The sequence below is a fragment of the Cercospora beticola genome, chromosome 9 (genome assembly GCF_033473495.1).
Source record: "Cercospora beticola chromosome 9, complete sequence".
Classification (NCBI taxonomy): Eukaryota; Fungi; Ascomycota; class Dothideomycetes; order Mycosphaerellales; family Mycosphaerellaceae; genus Cercospora; species Cercospora beticola.
Genome location: NC_088943.1, coordinates 250,984 through 271,476, shown reverse-complemented (window position 1 = coordinate 271,476; position 20,493 = coordinate 250,984). Strand labels below are relative to the sequence as shown.

Genomic DNA, 20,493 nt, shown 5'->3' with positions numbered 1-20,493 from the left:
CGCGTACTCCTCCACTGCGCTGAGCATTCCACCGGCCGCCGTTCACCAGCTGCTCAGCGCCGCGTGACCATGTAGTCCACTCATACCCTTCTGCCGACTGCTCCCGCAAAGGTCTCCAGCAGCGGCCACGAACAACCTCCTGCACGGCTCGAATTCGAAGCAGCGCGTCGCTCATGCCATCAAGCGAATCCCATAAGAGCATTAGGTCCAGCAAAGCGATCCATACGGCGAGCCCCAGGCCGTCATGCTCCCTCCTTGCGGGAAAAGGGAGGACGCCTTGCAGCAACACGTGAAACAATATCGCTACAGCGCCTCGACTCGTCGTCAACAGCCATATCCCAATGCCGAACAACACAGGCGGCGGGCCAGCAACCCCGAATCTGTTACACTGGCGGCTGAGAAAAGGCTCTCGTAGAACACCTGCTTGGGATAACATCGAGAGCAATCCTGTGACGTGACTGACGCGAAGATACATGCATCTTCACAACTTGCGCAACGGAGTCAATACACAAGACGGACGCCTTACTATTTCAGAGACCCAAATGCACAATGAAAGTATCATGATGGAGATCTGCGTATGCAGATTGACACGTCAGGAAGAAGCCTATGGCTCTGATCAACGTGGGTCCCAGGCGTGTGTGATCCGGGAGTCATTTCTGGGTAGCTACTTCCGAGCTCAAACTATTCTGCTGGCTCAGGAAATAGTCCCAACTCATACTCAATTCCACTGATGCCAAGTCCATCGCGATTCTTCTGCAGTCGGAAGGCGGAGCGCAACTACGCATTCCAGATTTGCTTCATTTGAAGCACGTACATCTCTCTCGATCAAAGAGCCGCTGTGTGAATTACAGGGACCGTATGTAACACTCGTACTTGCACGACGCTGGATATTCTCATGGCAATGGAGAAGAGATAACGTTGGAAGGTTTTATGGGGATTTATTGAAGGCTATGTATGTCTTGTATGTCAATTATGGAAGTGTATCCAAGACCATAGTGATACATCAGTCACTCTTTCTTTTTTCCTTGCTTTTTGCAAGCAACACAAGCTTCATCAGTCCGCATCTCCAAAATGATGTTAGTAGCAGGATCGCCATTCCAAAGTCAGCTCAACACGTTCGTGGTTCTTCTTGAGGAGTCATTCTTCTTCGCCTAACTCTGTTCATCGTCCTCCTCGTCATCAGTCCCGGCATCTTCGTCATATTCCTCACCATCAATCTCATCCTTCCAATCACCCTCCTCAAGGTTCGCCTCGCCAACTTCATAGGTTTCGTCACCCTCGTCATATTCCATCCCATCTTCAGCATCTCCCTCCGCTCCGTCAATCACATCACGCTCCTCATGCTCTTCGAGTTCCTGCTCCTCTTCCTCCTCCTCCATCTCCCCTTCTCCCTCAAGCCCCTTCCACCCAACCCTCCTCTCCCCCCACGCGGCCCTAACCCTACACTCAAACCAATCCCTCCCCTCCCTCGCCCTCTCAGTCATATCCGGCTCACACTTCTCCACAGCATACAAATCCGATTCTCCCGTAGCGCCTCCAAGTCCAGGAGTTCCGTAGTAGAAAGTTGAATTTCCGCAAGTGTAGCCTGGCATGGCGCGTGCTCGAGGATTGGCTTGGAGGTCCGAATGCATTTGGGTTATGCAGGCGAGAAGAGCTGTGGAGTTGGAGGTTGTGGTTGGGGAGGTGTAGGTGCGGATTCGGACGCGGGCGGTTGTGGGGTGGAGGGAGGAGAGGAAGAGGAGGGTATTGAAGATGGCGGAGGTTGAGAGAGGCATTTTGGTGGTTGAGTCGAGGTGAGTTGAGTTGTTGGTAGAAAATGGTGTTGAGTTGAGTTGTTGGTAGATAGTTGTGTTGGTGTGTTGCGAATTGAGCGTTAGCAGTTGTAAGATGTTCGATGCCAGGCAGAGCAAGGGACTGTGGTAGTACTTATGGCTACAAGGTTCTAAGGATGGTTCGAGATTTGGTGGTACAGCGAAAAGCTAAAACCTTGAGACCATTCCCGAGAGCTGAGATTCTCTTTGCCTCAAAGCTTGTTGGGGTCAAGCGGCCTCAAACGCAGTATGCAGTGTTCCGGATCAGAAGAAGGTCTGGTGGCCTATTGCAGAATACATTGCGAAGTCTGCGAGCAGTATTTGCGTACGGATCGGCAGCTGAGGGACACCATTAGCATGAGCACCAGCCTAGCAGAGGCATATGCAGCGTTTCTTGCATGCGATAAGGCTGTACACTTGGGAGCGGGTCCAATGAAACTTGAGTGACTTCGCCTCGTGACAATGTGCATTCGTGCGGCCTTGGCCATAGGCATAAGCGCTTGATAAGAGCCTCGATCGGTTTTGGGCGTTGCTTCAGGGGAGCTCGTACGCGCGCTGCGCAGGACCAAGAGGGCGACCCGACCTCGATCGCCGGCCACTGCTCAAATGCTGTGCACCAAGTCCTGGGCTGCAGGACATCATGCTAGACACACCTCTCCATCGACTGCCATAGACGTTGGTGATCCCTTCGTAGATGGCGATACAGTGATGCGCTCCTCGTCGACCTGCCCTTCAAGTCCCCACGAAAGCCTTCTCCTTCACTATCGTGCCCCCAATAAACTCCCTCAAAGCCTTCCATCTCTGTTGAATATGCTCCTGTCCTCCTGTTCCAGCATTGCCTGATCCTGCTCCAGTAGCCACAACCTGCTGACTCTCCGCCTTCGCCAACTCCGCCAGATTCCGCTTAAACCTCTCCATTTCCCTCTCCTCGAGCACTTTCTTCCGCTTCATACTGCCCGGTCTATGCTTCAGACTCTTCATGACCATCTTGCCTCCTTCTGCAGCAGGAACTTTGCGCCTTCGTCGACGAAGTTTGCCGATATTCGTTATGCCGCTGATCGCCATGCTGTCGTCGTCTTCTCCTTCGCCTTTGGTCTGCGATGTGTCGGATACGCCTTCCCATTCCCATTCGTCTTCAGCATAGGGGCCACTCTTCTCTGCTCCATTGTCGCCGCTGCTATTCTCGACTTCCATCTCGACGTCTTCGAGGGCGGATTTCATCTCATCGAGGTCGGTTTTGAGCTTCTTGTTCGGCCGGCGAGTTTTGCTGGTGCCATTGCCGCGAGATCTGCCGCCTTTGCTGATTCCTGAGCCTTCTCGGACGCGAGCGAGAAGCGCATCATGCTTCTGGTCTCGTTTGGACTTTTTCGTCAAGCGGGAATTTCCTTGCTGGGAGAGAAGGTACTCGGATTTGAGGTTGGCGAGGGCGGGAGTTGTGGAGGTGGCGGAAGTCACACGAGAGGCACGCGCTCGAGCGGTGGGACGTTTTGCCATGGCGGAAGCGGAGTGCACGCTGAAGTGATGAGGTGAAATCTGTCTATGCTTCGGAGCTCTGGGATTCGAGATGCGGGAAAGGTGAATTTGTTGCCTCAGGCAGGAATGCTTGTGCAACGTGTGTGAAGGGGTTGGAACTTTCCAACTTTTCTTTCAACGACATCTGACATCAGGCCATCATCTCGGATGGAGGACTCCCGCCTCACAAGGCCGTCTCGAACTCTTCTACTCTGGTGACCTGAAAGTATGAGCTGGTACAACGTACACCGCATGCCATTCAAGACGATATTTGTCGCTGGAATTCATGGCCTCGCTTCCATAACGACCATCTGCAGACTTTGACTGGTGTCTCGATTCTGTTCCACAATTCTTCTTCTTCGGGATGTTGGCTTTGTGCACCTCGCGCATGTGCTCCACCATCTTGTCTTTTCTCCCGAATCCATAACTGCCCTTCCGATGGCATCCTGGCCACGAGCAGTCATGCGAAACGGTCGATCCTGGAGCCGGATGCATAGCATGATAGTGACGCTCGAGATCCGCCCTTCGTCCTGCAGCATAGGTACAGTTGGCTATCATGCAGCAGTATTGGATCCTGAGAGTTATCAGCCATCTTCTAATCGTTGTGGCGAACACGCTGGAGCGTGCTTACGGGACTTGCGGCTGCAATCTTGACGCTGTGTTCCCCCCAGATGGACCCGCGACCGGAATCCCGTATGAGGGAGGGAGGCCCGCGGACGATGTGTATGGGTCCGCTGGCGAGTCGTAATATGACGGGGCCGGGGTTGAAGAACCTGCAGGATTGACAAGTTGCTGTCTGCTACGATCTGGTGCTGTGCCATATAGTGGCGCCGATGGTTTGCTGTAGTATGGCGAGGACATGTCGTCAACTGCTGTGCTCGAACCACCTTTGCACAGCCGCGGAACGAATGCAGACGGAACCAGAGGAGAGGGAAAAAGTGATCGAGCTCGAGGCGGCTGACTCCAACTTGTGCTGGCGGCAGCCATCAGCTTGAGAAGCATCCTTGCAACGAAGGATCGACCCAAACAAGCTCGCAAGCTCGCGAGCGCCACTGTACAACACAGGCAGGGAGCTTGCGGGTTTGTACCATCAAGAAGCCGCCGTCGGACACCGTCGCCTACGCACACGCCGGAAGATGTAGTGCTGACTTCGAACGAGTGGGCCACGCGTGCTGCATGTCGCAGCTCAACCGGAATATTCGCTTTTGGCGTGGTTGGGGTGTGCTGAGCAACATGACCTGGGCCATTATTCGCTCAATCAACGCACCGTCTAGCGAAACGCGAAGATCAGGACGTCAATCGGATTTGAGATGTGCAGTGGTGCCAGTTCTCCTACCAGAACAGATCTACCGGTCGCTTGAAACCGCTCGTGGGAGCGTTTCCCCACTGGCTTGACATGAGCGCTTTGCTGCTTGCAGGAGAAGTCCAATGCTCGAACCTGGCAGCGAACGCCACTTGGTCAGTGTCTCCTTGGAGCACACCTTCCTCCGGAATGGTTACAAGGTTGTCCAACTTCAACTCAAAGAGCACATCACCTCTGCCCAACCCTCGCGCGTCCAAGATCGCCAGAGACGAATACCACCAGGACTGCAGCATACGCTGCTGTTGCTGCGAAGATGTTCTCTCGACTTGCACTCGTACTGATGCGAATGCCGATCGCAAACAGCAGAATGAAGACTATCAACAGCCCTAGTCGAACATCGGGATTGCGAACGAGGTAAAGCGTTATGATTGAGCCAACAAGAAGCAGAGCTGCAATGCTGATGCTCACGCTCGATACAACCCACCGGACGCGGCGCTCTTGGAAGTGACGAGCTCGATCGACTTCGACTGCAGACAGTTTCTGGGAGAAGTCAGAGAAGTCAGTACCGCATCTGGCTTCGCCCTTAGAATTTCGACCGACTCACTGTAGTTGGAAAGGGCCAATGTTCCCGAACGAGATACGACAAGGGATCGACCTCTGGAGGCGGCTTCAGGGCGATTAGATCTGCCTGTTCGTCCAGCATTTTTGCAGCCGGTCCGCTAATGTTCATTTGGCTGAATGCATCCTGGTAGGCTTTCTTGACACGAGCGGATGGTCCCTTCAACCGGGCCATTTCGCTCGCCTGGAGCACCGCTCGTTCTTGCGCGATGATCAGTCACCTGCCGTCATCATTTGGTGTTGCTATACTGCTTACGGTATTTGTCCAGCTTTCTCTCGACCTTCTCGAGTAGCATGACAAGCTTCTTCTCGGGTCCATCACGCTCGGCTGCAAGCTTGTGTAGCAGTTGCGGGTTTTGCATGCAGACCTTGAGCTCGCCACTTGCTGTGCTACTGGTCGCATCGCTATCGAGTTCGCAGAGTTGCTGACGCAGATCTAGCAACTCGCTTTGCAGATGGAGAAGGTTCCGCGCGGTCAGGTCGTTGAACCTTCGGAAGATGTATGTTTCATGGTCCGGGTCTCTCGCTGTGAACGATGCCAAGCCTGGTAAGCCATGAGGACTGCGTTGAATACCCTTTTCGACGCTGCTAGTCATGGCAATTGTCTGGTCTTCAATTCCAAGTGTCGAACAGGTGATGCTGTTGCGATCCCCGAACTCAGCCAATTCACAGACGAACCGTCATCGTTTCTGACCTTCGTGCCTCACAGCGACCACAGCATGACTCAAGATGATGCAGCTCCTCGTATGGCTAAAAGCACGATACTCGACGAGCGTGCAGGAGCCAGGCCCGACGCCGGCAGCGAAACACCAACATCGCATGGCCGCAAACGATTTTCGAGTGGACTTAGCGGAAGCACGCAGTATACGACTCTCAAAGTGCCAGACACATCATATGGCGAGAAGGGAAGCAGCGCTTCAAGCATATTCAGTCACGAAGTGCGGGAAGATGCGCTGAGACCAGATCCTAGCACGGAAAAGGACTTTGAAGTCAAGGACAACAAGTTCGCTTTCTCCCCTGGTCAGCTCAACAAGCTGCTTAATCCCAAGTCGTTGGGCGCATACGCTGCGCTCGGTGGTATCAAAGGCATCGAGCGAGGACTACAGACTTCACGGACGGGTCTGAGCGTGGACGAGAGCAGAATCGATGCAAACGTCTCATTCGAGGAGGCGACACAATACGAAGAGAAAACAAGGTCCTTGACCCACAATTCATACAAGCGGGTCGCAACCAATAGTAGTGGGCATAACCTGGTCTCACGTGAATGGATCACGACTGGCCAGCTAGATGGTATGCGCGTAGAGGCTCTCGCGGATAGTTGCGCTGGGAATTTCATCAGCGAGGCTTACCTAAGCACCAGGGGAATACCGTACGGGAGGAAGAACGAACGACATATCGTTGTCGGCAATGGGCAGAAGGCGTTCAAGACCCTCGCAACAGTTCGTCTGCCTTGGGAATTCGGGAAAGAAACACACACCAAATACATCGTTGACTTCGATATCATCCCAGCTCGATTCTGCGAGTACGCTGTCACTCTGGGCGGCAAATTCCTGGCAGCGACCAAGATCTTGACTGAGCGCTTCAAGGACCGCATCCTTCGAAGATCTAGGCTCTCGGCCATGCCTCGATTATTCTACCAAGGAGGATCTCACGTTCGCCTGAAGGGGTACTGTGAGGGTGTCAAAGTGGCCGCTCTGGCTGATACTTGCTCGGATCTGGATCTTCTGTCCCCGGAAATGCTCGCTGAGCTTGGCTACGAGCATGACGATATCTTAACAGACGTTGAGCATCGTGTCTTCGTTGAACTACCTGGTGGTCTCATCACCAGGACATCAGGAATGGTCCGTGACGTCGAGTTCCGCTTCGGAGATGGTCGTTTTGATGATAGCTACATTCGCAACTTCTACATTTTGCCAGGACTGCCCGCCGGTGTTCTCATTGGAGATGACTTCCTGTGGCAGAGCGATGCATTTTCCAAGTACTCCGAACACTTGATCGACATCGACGATGAAGACCTCTGGGAAGACGTACCCGAGGGCATGTTCCTCAACATCAAGCTGGTCGAGCAGAAGAAGTCATGGTGGTCGAGACTGAGAAGACATGGTAAGCTCATGAGTGATGACTCTCTGATGTCCAATACTGACATAGCCTAGCTGTTGACAACGCGGATGCCGAAGCCCTCATCCAGTGGCAAACCCAATGTAAAGGCGTGCTCGATGAGATCGAAGCCGTGCACTACAAAGACATTCCACTGGATGCTAGGAAAGATGAGATTCTAAAGCTGGAGCAAAGGTATCGAGCCCTGGTGCAGAAGCCCCCAACACCAGTCGCTTCCGCGAGTGAGACTCACAAGCAGCGGCGGGCTCCTGCGTCATCGACCTCACGGGCTATGGCGTAGGCATGCAACTCAGCTGGGCACGTCTCTTCGAATGGAAAACCACGTGTGCCTGCGACTGGGACCGCCAATACGTGGTACCACAGAGCCCAGTTGCTCGCACACGATGCAGATTCTTGACTCTGAAGTACAGTTGCCGAACTTTGAGCTGACGATTCGCGAATTCTCTCCGAAGCAATTATTGCATTTTGCATGATACAATTCGAACACTGGAACCCTGTACGACGAGTTTACCGCGTTTTTTGGACTTCTCTATTTTATATCTGGACCTCTTTGCACAGCGCCGCCTTAACCGATTACATCGATGAATTAACGTACCGTTGACATTGACACACATTCTACCTTCCGAGGATCTTTTTCCAGCTACTGATCTCTGATACAGATCGCTCTAATGAAACAGCTGGTAGAACTCTTCGGCTACGCCTGACCGATGCCACTCAGTTTCCGTCAGCTGCTGACGACGATCCGCGCGGTGTCTCCGCTCTCGCATCGCTTCACGACGAGCTCTGTCTGCTCGCAAGACCTCAGCTGCACGGTGCCGACGGGTATCTACAGCCTCCCGGAAATCTCTGATCTTCGGGCCCGACCTCCGCTTCTTCAGTCTGTTCGCTGTTTTCGTGCTACCTCGCTTCCCTTCGACAGGGTCAGCAGCCTCGGGAACCTGCGTGGAGCGTTTGGATGACTGCACTATCACACCGCCAATAATCTCAGGCACGATCTGAGCTTCAAGAGACGTTCCCCAAACCCAGCCGCTTGTCACGAAGGCGAAGCATTCTTGCTGCTCATCGACGGGCATGGGGTTCCAGTTCTGGGAAATGTTAGCCTGATATTCGGATTCAATCTCATAGACCACGTCAAGTGGTCCTTCGTTGTGGCGTGGTCCATACTTGTTCTCGTACATGATACGCAGGGAGCTCATTTTCGATATCGTTTCGACGCGGCCAGCCGCGTGCAAGTTCTTGATCCGGAAATGAGCTGATCTGTGCAGGTCAAATGTGATGTACGAAGAGTCGGTCTCCTGGGATGCTGGCAATGTTTTATTTGCTTCTGGTTGCACAGTCCATTGACGAACGCAGTTCTCTTTCCAAGAAGGCTTTGTGCTCCGCTTTGTCGTTTGGACGGCGATTCGGACAACGGCATTGTGCAGCACGACAAGGGTCGCAGCAGGAACTCAAGAATATCTTCTTTGTCTCCAGCGGGTCTGATTGCTAACGTTGTCCACAGATCGTCATGCCCACGAGCATGATGCTGCCACGCCGAGCGAAGTGGTGATGAGGCCCGCGGCTAGATGCTTCACCCAATACATCAAGGTGGGGACGAGGAAGACAGTCTGTCGTTCTTGTTTTGCATCGCTCGATCCACATGGATTGAGCAGCATTCAAAAGTGCAACACAGCCTCCAGTCATGCCCGAATGCAAACTCACATTTTCTTTCCTTGCTCAATATGCCTCTTTTCCTTTTCAATATGTTCACTGAGCTTCATCTATATATGCAATTCACAAGATCACCATACACACTCCTCTCAACACCATCATGCTATACGTCTCTTGCATTTTGGATACCCACTGACTGCCTCGCGTCGGCTGGACGTCCGAATCTCCTTGAGCCGCGGCTTTTCTAGAGTATGACCGCCGTCATTGCCTGGCTCTCGCTTGTTTTGGACATGTTCGCGCTGTCCACGAAAAGTTGAAGCCCTTCAAGTGCACCTTCGACGACTCCAGGAGATCTTTTGCGTATGTTTGTTGAGATACCTTCCAACAGATCGCCAATTTTACTCCTCCACGAGTTACGACCCAAGGACAACTGCCCGCCTCAAACGCATCCTGTCCCGGCAGCCAGTCTTTCTCAGCACGGCAGAAGCGGACGCAAAGGCAATATGAAAAGCACATCGGTTGCTCTGCGTCCACAGTTCGAATCTCTCGCCTTTGCAGGTCCTATCTTGCCCTGTTGGAACGCTCCGCTTCATCACTGCAATGCTTTCACTCTTCCAACTATATACGCCTATACTCAACAACACAAACTCTATAACAAGTTCCTGGACAAGTTCCTGGAGCTTCGTACCGCTTGTCAGCTTGGATCCTCAATTGCACGTTTCTGCAACGATATGCCTCCAATGTCAGGTCCCACCGGCTCCACGCGCCCAAGCATCGACTCCCCCATCAACTCCTGTTCATCCGGACCCACCGGCTCCTCGCGCCCAAGCACCGAATCCTCCGCCAAGTAACCGAAGCGCAGAAGTTCTGGAGAGCCTCCGCAGAGAGTTGAGCGAGATTCGTGGTGACATTCATACTTCCAACGGCGACACCTACCGAGGCTAGTCACGACTTTCGGCCACGCTGATTGCTGCACGGCGACTGTTGTCATTCGAGGAACAGGCCAATTTTTCATTCGCTTCATTCGCGGGACTATACTTCATATTCAGACAAACTATACGCAACTTTCACAACATCTAAACGCAACTTCAGTCTCAACTATACGCGTTCGTCACATCATCCCTTCGCAATACGCAAATTACGCACCATGTTCACACTACAACTGGACACACTCGGACCCTTGCATGCGGAAGGGCCTGCTCGTCTCGATTGCAGAGTGGATGCCGCTGGACTCCTTGTTCGCCAGGTACGGATTCCACCACCCAAGCTACCATTGCTGTTGGGTGCTTAGCGCACAGGCGCAGGAGGAGGCAACCACGAAAGGATTCAGTACAATCGAGGACATGCAGGCCCCGGGCAGTTGTATCATGAGCGAAATCTCCGGAGTGGGCAATATGTCTTTGAGAGATGCATTGCTGGACAACTGGATCGCACTCGGTGCCGTCACGACGAGTTCACCGGCATTGTTTTTGTCAATTGCTATTCCTGCGCAGCCTACTACCTTTGCTGCTCGTTCGCTTCCATCGAAGCAAAGTCGATGTCATCTGCTTTCGCAACAACTGGCGCATCGCAGGCCTCTGCCGGGGAGAAGCGCAAGGGCAGCAATTCTTTTGGTGTGGCACTTTCTGATCGGCACACTGCTCGTCAATGCCCTGCTGCAGATGAAGGATTCGGAACTATCTGAAGCGCTTTGTGGGGTCCTGTCGTCTCCGCGACTCATCCCACCCTGGACGATTCAGTCGGAGCTGCCTTTCCTGTTGCAGCCCAACCTGTCCCAGAGCAAACGAGGTTGAGACTTCGGACCGGACGCTGGTCGTCTGAGCGCGTTCGCCAGCTCTGCCATGGACGCTTTTTTCGCAAGCAACATATTTACGATCACTGGCGCACCTCAGACTGCAAGCACCGCGGAAAAGAATTTTACAACGATGAAACGATCAGGCGTGACAGTAACCAAAGTGAAGCAGCTCTGGTGGCAGTCCAGGGACAAGAATCCCGGCTCAAACGCGGCTGGAACTCCAGGAAAAACGAGGGTCGTCTGAGCGAGTTCACCAGCTCTGCCTTCAACAGTTCTGCGAAGCAGCGACAAGGCCGCTCATACCCAGAGAAATTTGTGGTTCGAGTGATCAACGCTGCCTCCACTTGACTGTGAGACGAGTGGGAAACAGCCGTGCAGAAAGAGCGAGACACCTCTGCGGTGCGGTGCAACGCTCAGTACTGGGTACGGCTCCCTCGCCTACTGGACGAGCACGATGAGTCTCTCAGGTCGTGCAGGACAGCAAGAAGCCTCCACCAAAGTCGGCCAATCCTCGTCGGCGAAGACAAACGTTCCCACTCGAGCCAGCTTGCCCGCCCGACTGTATGAAGTCACGCCCAGCATTGTGCTCAGACGCACACAGTCGGTGGCTTCCACGACGCGCAAGTCTGTAGAGACATTCGTCTACATCAAAAAAGAGCCCAAAGGCGACAGCGCGCCGGAGAACGTCCCCACCGTCGGCAGTAGCAGCGCAGAGGAACCAATCAACTTGCTCGAGGGCACGACCCTCAACACGCCCAGGTCCGTCCAGACAAAAGCCGTTCCACCGGTATCGTCTTCGTGAAAGTCTGTCCAAAAACAACCGTTCAAGTCCACGCCGACTGCCAGTAAGCATCCACAAAAGCGGGCGGCGAATCCAGACTCGCCGGCAAAGGGCCAGCCGAAGACCCGGCGGCAAAACATCGACGACACTGAAGGGGTGCGTCGAAGACAGGACAAGCGTCAAATGAGGGAGACGACCCATATGAGTAAGAATGATCAAATGAAGAAGCAATATCAGATAAGAATCGGCCTGACGCCGAAATACATTAAACCTTCTCATGCTCGACTTTCTTCTTCCTTGCTGTCGATCTTATGTTCTTGGTATTCCTTCGGTCGCGTATATTGTTCGCGCCACGATGCTAATAGACTTGGGACGGTTTCTGACTTGGAACGAAGGCCTTCAAGCCAAAGAACGTGCTTGGAATTGCTCCTTTCGGTGGAGTATCAGCTTCGATGCGGTGTGAAGACTTGCAGTTTCGGATACAGCGGCATCGCATAGTGGACTATGGAAGAGGATGTGGTGACCATTCTTCGTTGTGGTTGTGCGTGATTGAATCGTTCACTCATCAATGGCATTTGCAGACCATGAACTTGAAGCTTGGCCTTCTTTGCGAAGAGATCTGCAGGATGATGTTGTGGCTTGAGGTCACCACACATCAGACGAGGCTGGGGCGGGGCTGTGCCGTCAACGGATTGTGCTGGTAGACAACATTGTGGCAGAAGCATGCAAGTGGGCAGCTTCGGACATCGTGATCGACGCAATACCGACTAAACATCACGTTACTCTTTCCGCGAATCCTGGAATTCTGCGAGTCCTGGTCCGAAATGTGGTTTATCGACGTTGAGACAAGAAAACTCAAGTTTTTCATGAGCGGCAACTGGATCAGCTATGCAATCCTTAGCCACACGTGGAACGACGAAGAAGTCACTCACCAGGAGTTCCGAGCCGGGACAGCCAAGGGGAAGAAGGGTTATGCAAAGATTATGCAGACTTGCGATCAGGCACAGAAAGATGGTCTGAAATATGCCTGGGTGGACACCTGCTGTATCAATAAAGAGTCCAGCGCTGAGCTGTCGGAAGCTATCAATTCGATGTGGCGATACTATGAGAATGCAGATGTTTGCTATGCGTTCTTGTCTGACGTGGGATCCTACAGCCCCGAGCTCACTGAAGCCATCGACCGCTGGTGGACTTCTGCCAGCGAGTCTGCGTACCACAAGTACATATTTGGGTCACCGCACCGGTCGGAAGGCCTGCTCATGGTAGACGAGATGCTGATCCACGACCCCCGCGAGCCACAATGGCTCTGCCTGGCCGCTCAAGAGTTTTGGCACGAGAAGGTCGCGAAGAGTCGCTGGTCTGTCAGAGGTTGGACGCTTCAGGAGCTCATCGCTCCTGAGCACGTTGTGTTCTTCGACTCGGCATGGTCCATCTTGGGTGTCAAAAGGTGCTTGTCAAATAGTCTGCGAAGCATAACAGGCATTGATAGAAGAGTAATCGTGAATCCTGCATGGCTATCGGATCCCGCCCATACCATCGCGAAGAAGATGTCGTGGGCTGCTGGACGTAAGACAAGTTATAAAGAAGATCGTGCATATTCTTTACTGGGACTCTTCGACATCCGTATGCCTCTATTATACGGAGAAGGAGAGAAAGCCTTTATTCGTCTTCAAGAAGAGATCATCAAGAACTCAACAGATCTGTCCTTTCTCGTTCATCAGCCAAAGACTTCGAAGAACGGGACCGAGCTTATTTTAGCCGAGTCTCCAGATCAATTCCACGTCGGAGCGAAAGTTGTTCCATGGCATGCGAAGACGGTCGATACGGACTTTCGACTCACGAATCGCGGACTGGAATTCAGACGATTATCCACGATCACATTGATGGACACAACGTTCGCACTGCTGAACTGTCGCCTAGAAGATGATATGCGTGGTCCACTTGCGTTGAGATTATGTCGAGCGGATTCGCCCACCACAGTACAGGATCGCTGGAGCTTCCTCGAGCTCCCTAGTCCAAATGCAGCTAATGATTATTGGATTGCCAATGGCAAGATGAATCCATTTCAGGCACAGCATAGTATTATGCACACAGAGGTCATAGTTTTTCCAATGACTAAAGATGCAGAAAGGGACGACAGGCCGGCCACCATCTTGACAAAGCATCCAAGCACGTTCGTACCGCCGCTCTTATGCCATTCGCAATCCTTTAACACTTTTTCGAAGCTTTGGCTTCGTGTGGAAGAAGAATCAACTCAAAAGATACGAATACTTGACGCTGTCCCGCCGGAGGCTTGGAATTCTCGGACCGATGTATTGCTGGCGCAGAATCTGCCGTTCATTGAGAGTGGGACATGCTGTGCTGGAGTAAGGGTAGAGATGTTGGGTCTCGATCGCCACGTGGTGGACATTGGCTTCCGCTATAACCATCCTCAGGATATTGTAGATTTTTCTGCCTTTTCGAGCATCCGTCGAGACGTGGACAGGCCTAGGGTGTTGGCTGCGGAAACATCTGTGGCGCCCATTGACTTCACGCTCTCTTGTCACGCCGATGATCGCGATTTATTCGCCTGGACGATAACGACAAGCAAGCGCGCAACTGGACCACGTTTCCAGCGAACCTGGAAAGGGTCCGGGCTTTCGATAGAGTCGAAGGAAGAGGTTGTCCTTGAAGAGAAAATAAACGTTATTACGATCAAAGGTTCCATCATCAGCGAGGAAGACTCCAAATGGAGGTTCTTCGAATCTTAAGCGGAACAGTCAACCCATGGATGGAAGGCGCGAGAGATCATTGCAGCCCACAAAGGCACTGCAGCTTTCCAGATAGATCGCATGACACAGTCCAATCCATTCATCGAGAGTTTGGTAATCTGTTCTACTGCCCACTTGCCGCGATCTCCTTCTCCTTAACATTATCCCCCATCTTGAACACAATCTTATGCACCTTTCTCTGTTCAAAGTCCTGCACAATCAAAAGTCAGCCAGACCCACTCCCTTCCCATCTCTCCCTCCCAGCCATCATGAAAAAGGACCACTCACCTTATAAGCCTGCGGCGCATCCTCCAAGCTCATCGTCTTCCCACACAAAAACGCCACCTTCTTCTGCTCCTGCACAAGCAACTCCAACGCCTCCTCAAAAATACTCCTCACGGGACACCGTCCAAACGCCATCTGCACATTCTTCCCATACAACATCAACCCATTAACCTCCCACTTCTCCGTATGAACTCCAATACTACTAATCGCGCCCCAAGGCCTGATCATATCAAATGCCATATTCCACGCGTCTGCATGACCCACAACTTCCATGACAACGTCTGCTCCACGACCTTGCGTGGCGTCTTTGATCTTTTGGACGGGGTTATCGCTGAGGTTGATGGGGATGGCGCCGAGGGCGGCGGCTTGCTCGAGGCGTTCGGGGACGGAGTCGATGGCGTAGACCGTGTTGACCATGGTGAGGGCGCAGGTTATGGCGCAGATTCCGACGGGGCCGCAGCCGACGCAGACGACGGTGTATTCTTTGCGATCGCGCTCGGGGAGGTTCTTGAGGTAGCGGGAGGCGGCGTAGTAGCCGGTGGGGAAGATGTCGGCTGTCCATTTGGTTAGAAGCAGTGGATGAATGCTGGGATGAGAAGTTCTGTACCCATCAAGACCAGCATCTCCTCAGGAATGCCTTTTGGCGTGAGGACGAAGGTCGTGTCTGCCAATGGACAGCGAACGTATTCGGCTTGGCCGCCTAAAAGAAATTGTCAGATTCAACATCTCTGCAGCTCAATGGTTGTGCAGGATGGTATACCATCAATCGTATTCGCCGGCGCCGAATTGCCAAACAGCTCTCCCTTCGCGCATCGCGAAGCCTGTCCTCTCACACAATAGTAGCACTCTCCACAAGCTGTGTAGAATGGCACCACAACCTACATCGCATGCTTCAGTATCAGCTCATGTCTTGCTCTTCCCTCCCCATTCTCATCCGGCACTGCTCACCTTATCCCCAATATTAAACTTCTTCACCGCATCTCCCTTCTCCACAATCTCTCCCACAAATTCATGCCCACAAATGAAGTTGGGCGGACACTTCAAGTGTCCTCGATAGAAGTGCAGATCGCTGCCGCAGAGGGCGGTCGAGGAGACTTTGAGGATCGCATCGGTGGGGTTTTTGATTTTCGGGTATGGGCGGTCTTCGACTTCGACCTGTATTCGCGTGAGGTTGGGTCAATAAATTTGTGCTCTTGAGCTGCATTGAATGGCGAGGAGAGCAATGCATACATGATAATCACCCTTGAGCACAACAGCTCGCATACTCTTCGGTGGTTGGAAAGACGACATCGTCCGCTGAGTGGGCTTGGTGGGAAGTCAATATGATCACCTTGATGGCAAGCAGTATAATAGCAGCAGTAGGAAAGTAGTATGAAACAGCTTCCTCTTCCAGTCCTTCTCCTACCTGTCTCTGCAGCGTCCCTCTCCCATGCTACACGGTCTGACCCCTCACTTACGGAGATGATGCTGCTGGTTCTGGTTGCTCCGTCATGCAAGCTGCCCCGCTCGTAACGGAGGACTTGACCCTCTTCCGCTGGAAGCTTCGCATGGCCGAGGCTGTTGGTGTGGGACTGAGGATTATTTCCGGCTCTGAAGACATGTATTCTTGGGTCTGGGCTGCAGCTGCGGACGTGATGAACAGCCTTGTGGGTATCGTGAAGTTGATGAAAGCTGGATGGCAGCTGTCATTGTGCAGATTGGATCCGAGAGACGCCAAGTCTGAAGATCGTTCGGGAGGACGGATTGGGGAAGCCGGCGAAGACAACAACACAGACTGCACGCGTCTTCCAGCTTTTCGCTGCTACAACGTATGCTTCTTCATGCGTCCAAACTGATTTTACACTCCTGCTGCTCTACGTGTGCTCTGGCCTACAGCTTTCAGTATGAAAATGACACGGTTCCGTTCAAGCCGCTGTAGGCAGAGAACCACACTCGTCGACGACTCTCCTCTATCCAGCAGCTTCGAAGGCGGAGCAATGGGTACAATTCACGTCTCCGTCATCAGGAACCACAGAACATCCGATTCTGACCTTCAGCCTCAACAACACAGACTGGATTGAGAGCGAAGTCTCCAGAAGAAGATCGGCAATCGCAGCAGCAGTAGCAACAACTGCAGAAAATGAGGTTTTGATACTCAATCGTAAGCTACTCTCATCTCGTTCTTCATCCTGTTCTTGATCCTTCGTAAGACATCCCCAAATCAATTTTCCTTTCAACGCTACACTTCTACGCTCGAACCGTTGTCCATCTCAACAACACCAGCATACTCCTCTCACTCATCCAGCTCCATCCTGTCATCTTTCATCTCTTACTCCTCAGCAACCTCCTCCTCATCCATCATCTCATTGTCCATCATCCTTCCCCTGCCGATTGTTGTTCCAGCATTGCCATTCGCACCGACGTTCGCGCTGGCGGAAGCTGGAGCAGCTCCACTGAGGCCTCCAGTGAGAGCGCCCAAGTTTGGCAGAGCTGGAGCAGATGGTGCAGCTGGGACAGCTGGAGCGGCAGATGGGAGAGCAGAGACGAGGTCTCCAAGACCGCCAGCGTTAATTTGCTGCAGAAGGAGGAAAGCAGCAGCTGGGCTGGGCTGTTGGACCTGTGTGCTCAATTTCTGGATCGTGGAAAGCAACTCAGTTGGGTTAGAGAGCAGAGCTCCTGGAGAAGCCAAGTTGGTTGGGAGGAAAGATGGGGTCTTGAGGAGGGAGAGAGTGGTGAGGAGGTCCTGGGTGTTGATTTGCGAGGCGGCGGATTGAATTGCTGGGACATTGGTCAGGTCGCGGAGAGGGCCGAGCGAGCCAATGTTGAGGGAGGAGAAGAGGTTGAGCAGGGACAGGGCGGATTGAAGTTGGGTGAGTTGGCCTGTTGGGAGGTTGGTGAGGAGGTTGGCGGGAGAGGTGGTGACTGTGGAGACGAGGGAGGTGACGATGTCTTGAAGGCTTTGTGGGACTGGGAGCAGGGAAACCTAAAATCGTTAGCTTTACTGTTGGAGAAGAGCTGTTGGGATATGCCGAAGACTTACGACGTTCAAGACGATCGATCCGAGACCAAGGTTACCGAGCACACCAGTAACGCTGGACAGCGGGCCACCGCTCAGAGAAAGACCGGAGAGAAGACCACCGAGAGGGTTGCCGCCTGCTGCACCGCCTGTGAGGCCGGAAATGGCACCTTGCACAGTGTTCTGCACGCCGGCCAGAGGGTTGGCGGCGTTGCCTGCAAGTCCGAGACCGTTTGAAACGGCGCTTCCGAGAGAGCTCTGGACACCAGAGAGGATGTTTCCGCCGCTGTTGCCAGTGAGACCTCCCACGATGCTGCCAACTGGGATCAGAGAGCCATCAGTGAGAGGCTTCAAGGCGCCGCCAGTCAAGAACGAAAGTGGGTTGCTGTTGGCGAGGACACCTCCAGTCAAGGCAGAAGTGACGCCTGTCAGAGCACCAAGCTGGGCAAGTGGGGAGCTACCGCCAGCAGCGCCTCCGCTCAGACCGCCAGTCACACCGCCGAGAAGGTTGGTGACAGTGTTGACAGCACCGCCGACGGCCTGGCTGCCTGGAACGTCAGGCAATTGACGCTTCTCCTCAGACTTCTCAGACTCCTCCGTGTTCATCGAGTGACGGCTGAGGCCGGCGAGTACAGCAGTCGGATTGCCCGAAACAGGAACATTGGCCACTGCGCTAGTGATCGTGGCAATGATCGTGGCAAGCTGATCAGTGAGCTTGCTAATCAAGCTTTCGCCCAAAGTAGCCAGAATAGCCTGAACGGGCGAGATGGCCTCGAGTGGGACGTATGGAAGGCCAGTTGGCAGAGCCGGGTTCTGAATTGGCAGAGCCGACAGGGGAAGGTTGCCTGGAAGGCCAGTTGGAAGAGTCTCCAAGACGCTCGATGGCAAGACCGAGATGGGAGCGCTCAGTGGCAAGGAGAGCGGCACACCAGATGGGATCAAGGACTGCACGTTCGTCGGGAGCGACGACAGTGGGAGATCTGGCGACAATGCGGTCGTTGGAAGTGGCAGGCCAGAAAGAGCGCCGGCCAAGGACGGCAGACCTGGGATGCCGGAGTTGATTGGCAGACCAGCCAGAGACTGAACTAGTGCAGTCGAAGCGAGTGGGACTACGGTCTGGCCGGTGACGGACAAGATGCTTCCAGTTGGGATGGCGACATTTGGGAGACCGTTTGCTGATGGAACAGCAACATTTGTTGGCAGTGCTGCAGCGACAGGAACGGCTCCTGCGACATTGGAAATAGCTGCTGGAGCGGCAAGACTCGGAGCTGCTCCGACGATAGATGCAGCTGGTGCTGGAGCAGCAGCACCTCCTAGGATGCCTCCGAGGCTGGGGACCTGTGGGTTGGGTGCCATCTTGAATGAGCGAAGTGGCAGTCAATCCGTGAGAGACCTTGTTGAACGAAAGATTCTAGGTCGTCGAATTCAAATCGTCGACCTGATGGTGAGATGATTCTTCATGGTCCCCACGCGAGTTCATATATGGCACAACGGTGGTCGATGCCTGCAAGACGGCCATGCTCAAGCATTCCACTCTGTCTTGCTGGGAGGTCGTCGTCCCAGCATAGTTCCCGAAGATTACACTGCTGGTGTTCCAGGTGGACAGTGCTGCCATCACGTTCTCCCAAATGGTGGCCCGTATTGGTCAATGCTAATGGCAACACGAAGTCTGAATTCCTGAGCGTGCCATATGGAACTTGCCGGGTCCCGAGATTGTGGTTCCGTGCGGTGGAGAGCATTGGTCGTTGCCGCTGAGCTTCGCCCTTGCGTCGGGCTGTTCGAGGTATGTGGAGTTGCTGGCATCGGCATGCCGATCGACATGCTGGCTGTATGTGACAGAGAGATCATTCGTGCTTGCTACAACATATTGCGCGACTTCCGCGTTGACGGTATGAGTTGCGGCTTATGTCAACATTGCCAGAGGTAATCCATCGGGTCCTCGTGCGTCACACCACCAGAGCAGCGGAAATTGGGCGGGTTGAAGAAATGCTGCCGTGACGGCGCCGAAATACCTGAAACGTTGTCCTGAGCGTAATTCTTTGTCGAATGTTCGCCGGTCTGGAATATGGGCACGGAACCGTCCGTACAGTGCGACTGCTTTGTTATCGGAGCATGCTTTCCCTATGCTGTCTTCCTCCATCTTCGGACGCATATAGCATCAATTTATCTTGACATCGACGACTCTACCGTCATTCAGTGTCTCGATGATCGCAATAGGGCATCTTACCCAAGAAATATCATCCGGCTCTTCTTCATACACTCACCATGTCCGTCCGACTCCAAGCCCAATCACCTACCTTTTGACACCGGTGCGAGCTCAGCCCGGTGACGCTCAAGATTGTAGAGATCCTTTCCCTGTCTGGTCGATGTTCTCGATCCGCTCCTCCAAGCCTGAATCGGCTGCACATGCATCGGTTCGCCTCTCCGCGGTCCATCTTGTACTGCACTCAGCATGTACTCTTCTCGAGTGATTGAGATTGGTTCGCGCCGACGTTTGGTAGGGAGGAGGATCGACCTCGTGAGGCAAACAGGCGGGATGATGTTGTTCGGTAAGGGAGGTCGGAGTTGCTGCATTGCAGGCGACTTGTGGGCGTTCGAAGAATCGTGTTTGGCATATCAGGTCGACGGTCACGGCTGAGTGCATATCGTGAGTGAGGAGGTCGATGTTCGCCTGCCGTGACTTTCGTTGCTCTCGCGCGTGGGTCGGCTTTGCTGACATTGGAGTGGCTGTTATTCAGCGATCGCGCATTGAGGAAAGGCTTCTCGGTGGCGGCAAAGGTCGCTCGAGTGTCCAGGCGATTGATGTGGACGCCCTCGCCGCCCATCGCTTGCCGCCGAGCCGTCTGTAAGAGGGTGAACGGAGAAGAACGAACAA

General features: G+C 53.5%; 10 protein-coding genes across 10 annotated transcripts; 3 read left to right on the top strand and 7 right to left on the bottom strand.

The window, feature by feature from the left end:
- Window positions 1-1,151: 1,151 nt before the first annotated feature.
- RHO25_012355 (uncharacterized protein) lies at window positions 1,152-1,775 on the bottom strand (the record flags this gene model as incomplete). The annotated part of the gene is made up of 1 exon (XM_023603751.2): window positions 1,152-1,775. The coding sequence occupies one exon, from the start codon at window positions 1,773-1,775 to the stop codon at window positions 1,152-1,154; it is 624 nt and encodes a 207-aa protein (XP_023449939.1).
- Window positions 1,776-2,543: 768 nt separating this feature from the next.
- RHO25_012354 (uncharacterized protein) lies at window positions 2,544-3,305 on the bottom strand (the record flags this gene model as incomplete). The annotated part of the gene is made up of 1 exon (XM_023603752.2): window positions 2,544-3,305. The coding sequence occupies one exon, from the start codon at window positions 3,303-3,305 to the stop codon at window positions 2,544-2,546; it is 762 nt and encodes a 253-aa protein (XP_023449933.1).
- A 225-nt stretch (window positions 3,306-3,530) lies between these two features.
- On the bottom strand, window positions 3,531-4,184 carry RHO25_012353 (uncharacterized protein; the record flags this gene model as incomplete). Its single annotated transcript, XM_065603532.1, has 2 exons — window positions 3,531-3,853; window positions 4,097-4,184. 2 exons carry the CDS (start codon window positions 4,182-4,184, stop codon window positions 3,531-3,533), a joined length of 411 nt encoding a protein of 136 aa, XP_065459604.1.
- Window positions 4,185-4,854: 670 nt separating this feature from the next.
- RHO25_012352 (uncharacterized protein) lies at window positions 4,855-5,840 on the bottom strand (the record flags this gene model as incomplete). The annotated part of the gene is made up of 3 exons (XM_023603753.1): window positions 4,855-5,166; window positions 5,231-5,445; window positions 5,501-5,840. The coding sequence occupies 3 exons, from the start codon at window positions 5,838-5,840 to the stop codon at window positions 4,855-4,857; spliced, it is 867 nt and encodes a 288-aa protein (XP_023450423.1).
- A 123-nt stretch (window positions 5,841-5,963) lies between these two features.
- Window positions 5,964-7,642, top strand: RHO25_012351 (uncharacterized protein; the record flags this gene model as incomplete). The annotated part of the gene is made up of 2 exons (XM_023603754.2): window positions 5,964-7,347; window positions 7,398-7,642. 2 exons carry the CDS (start codon window positions 5,964-5,966, stop codon window positions 7,640-7,642), a joined length of 1,629 nt encoding a protein of 542 aa, XP_023450273.2.
- A 385-nt stretch (window positions 7,643-8,027) lies between these two features.
- Window positions 8,028-8,558, bottom strand: RHO25_012350 (uncharacterized protein; the record flags this gene model as incomplete). Its single annotated transcript, XM_065603531.1, has 1 exon — window positions 8,028-8,558. The coding sequence occupies one exon, from the start codon at window positions 8,556-8,558 to the stop codon at window positions 8,028-8,030; it is 531 nt and encodes a 176-aa protein (XP_065459603.1).
- Window positions 8,559-11,261: 2,703 nt separating this feature from the next.
- On the top strand, window positions 11,262-11,609 carry RHO25_012349 (uncharacterized protein; the record flags this gene model as incomplete). The annotated part of the gene is made up of 1 exon (XM_065603530.1): window positions 11,262-11,609. The coding sequence occupies one exon, from the start codon at window positions 11,262-11,264 to the stop codon at window positions 11,607-11,609; it is 348 nt and encodes a 115-aa protein (XP_065459602.1).
- An 803-nt stretch (window positions 11,610-12,412) lies between these two features.
- RHO25_012348 (uncharacterized protein) lies at window positions 12,413-14,338 on the top strand (the record flags this gene model as incomplete). Its single annotated transcript, XM_065603529.1, has 1 exon — window positions 12,413-14,338. The coding sequence occupies one exon, from the start codon at window positions 12,413-12,415 to the stop codon at window positions 14,336-14,338; it is 1,926 nt and encodes a 641-aa protein (XP_065459601.1).
- A 124-nt stretch (window positions 14,339-14,462) lies between these two features.
- RHO25_012347 (uncharacterized protein) lies at window positions 14,463-15,886 on the bottom strand (the record flags this gene model as incomplete). The annotated part of the gene is made up of 6 exons (XM_023603756.2): window positions 14,463-14,549; window positions 14,627-15,177; window positions 15,231-15,323; window positions 15,384-15,501; window positions 15,572-15,778; window positions 15,854-15,886. The coding sequence occupies 6 exons, from the start codon at window positions 15,884-15,886 to the stop codon at window positions 14,463-14,465; spliced, it is 1,089 nt and encodes a 362-aa protein (XP_023450271.2).
- A 1,045-nt stretch (window positions 15,887-16,931) lies between these two features.
- Window positions 16,932-18,974, bottom strand: RHO25_012346 (uncharacterized protein; the record flags this gene model as incomplete). The annotated part of the gene is made up of 2 exons (XM_023603757.1): window positions 16,932-17,585; window positions 17,643-18,974. 2 exons carry the CDS (start codon window positions 18,972-18,974, stop codon window positions 16,932-16,934), a joined length of 1,986 nt encoding a protein of 661 aa, XP_023450270.1.
- Between the last annotated feature and the right edge of the window lie 1,519 nt (window positions 18,975-20,493).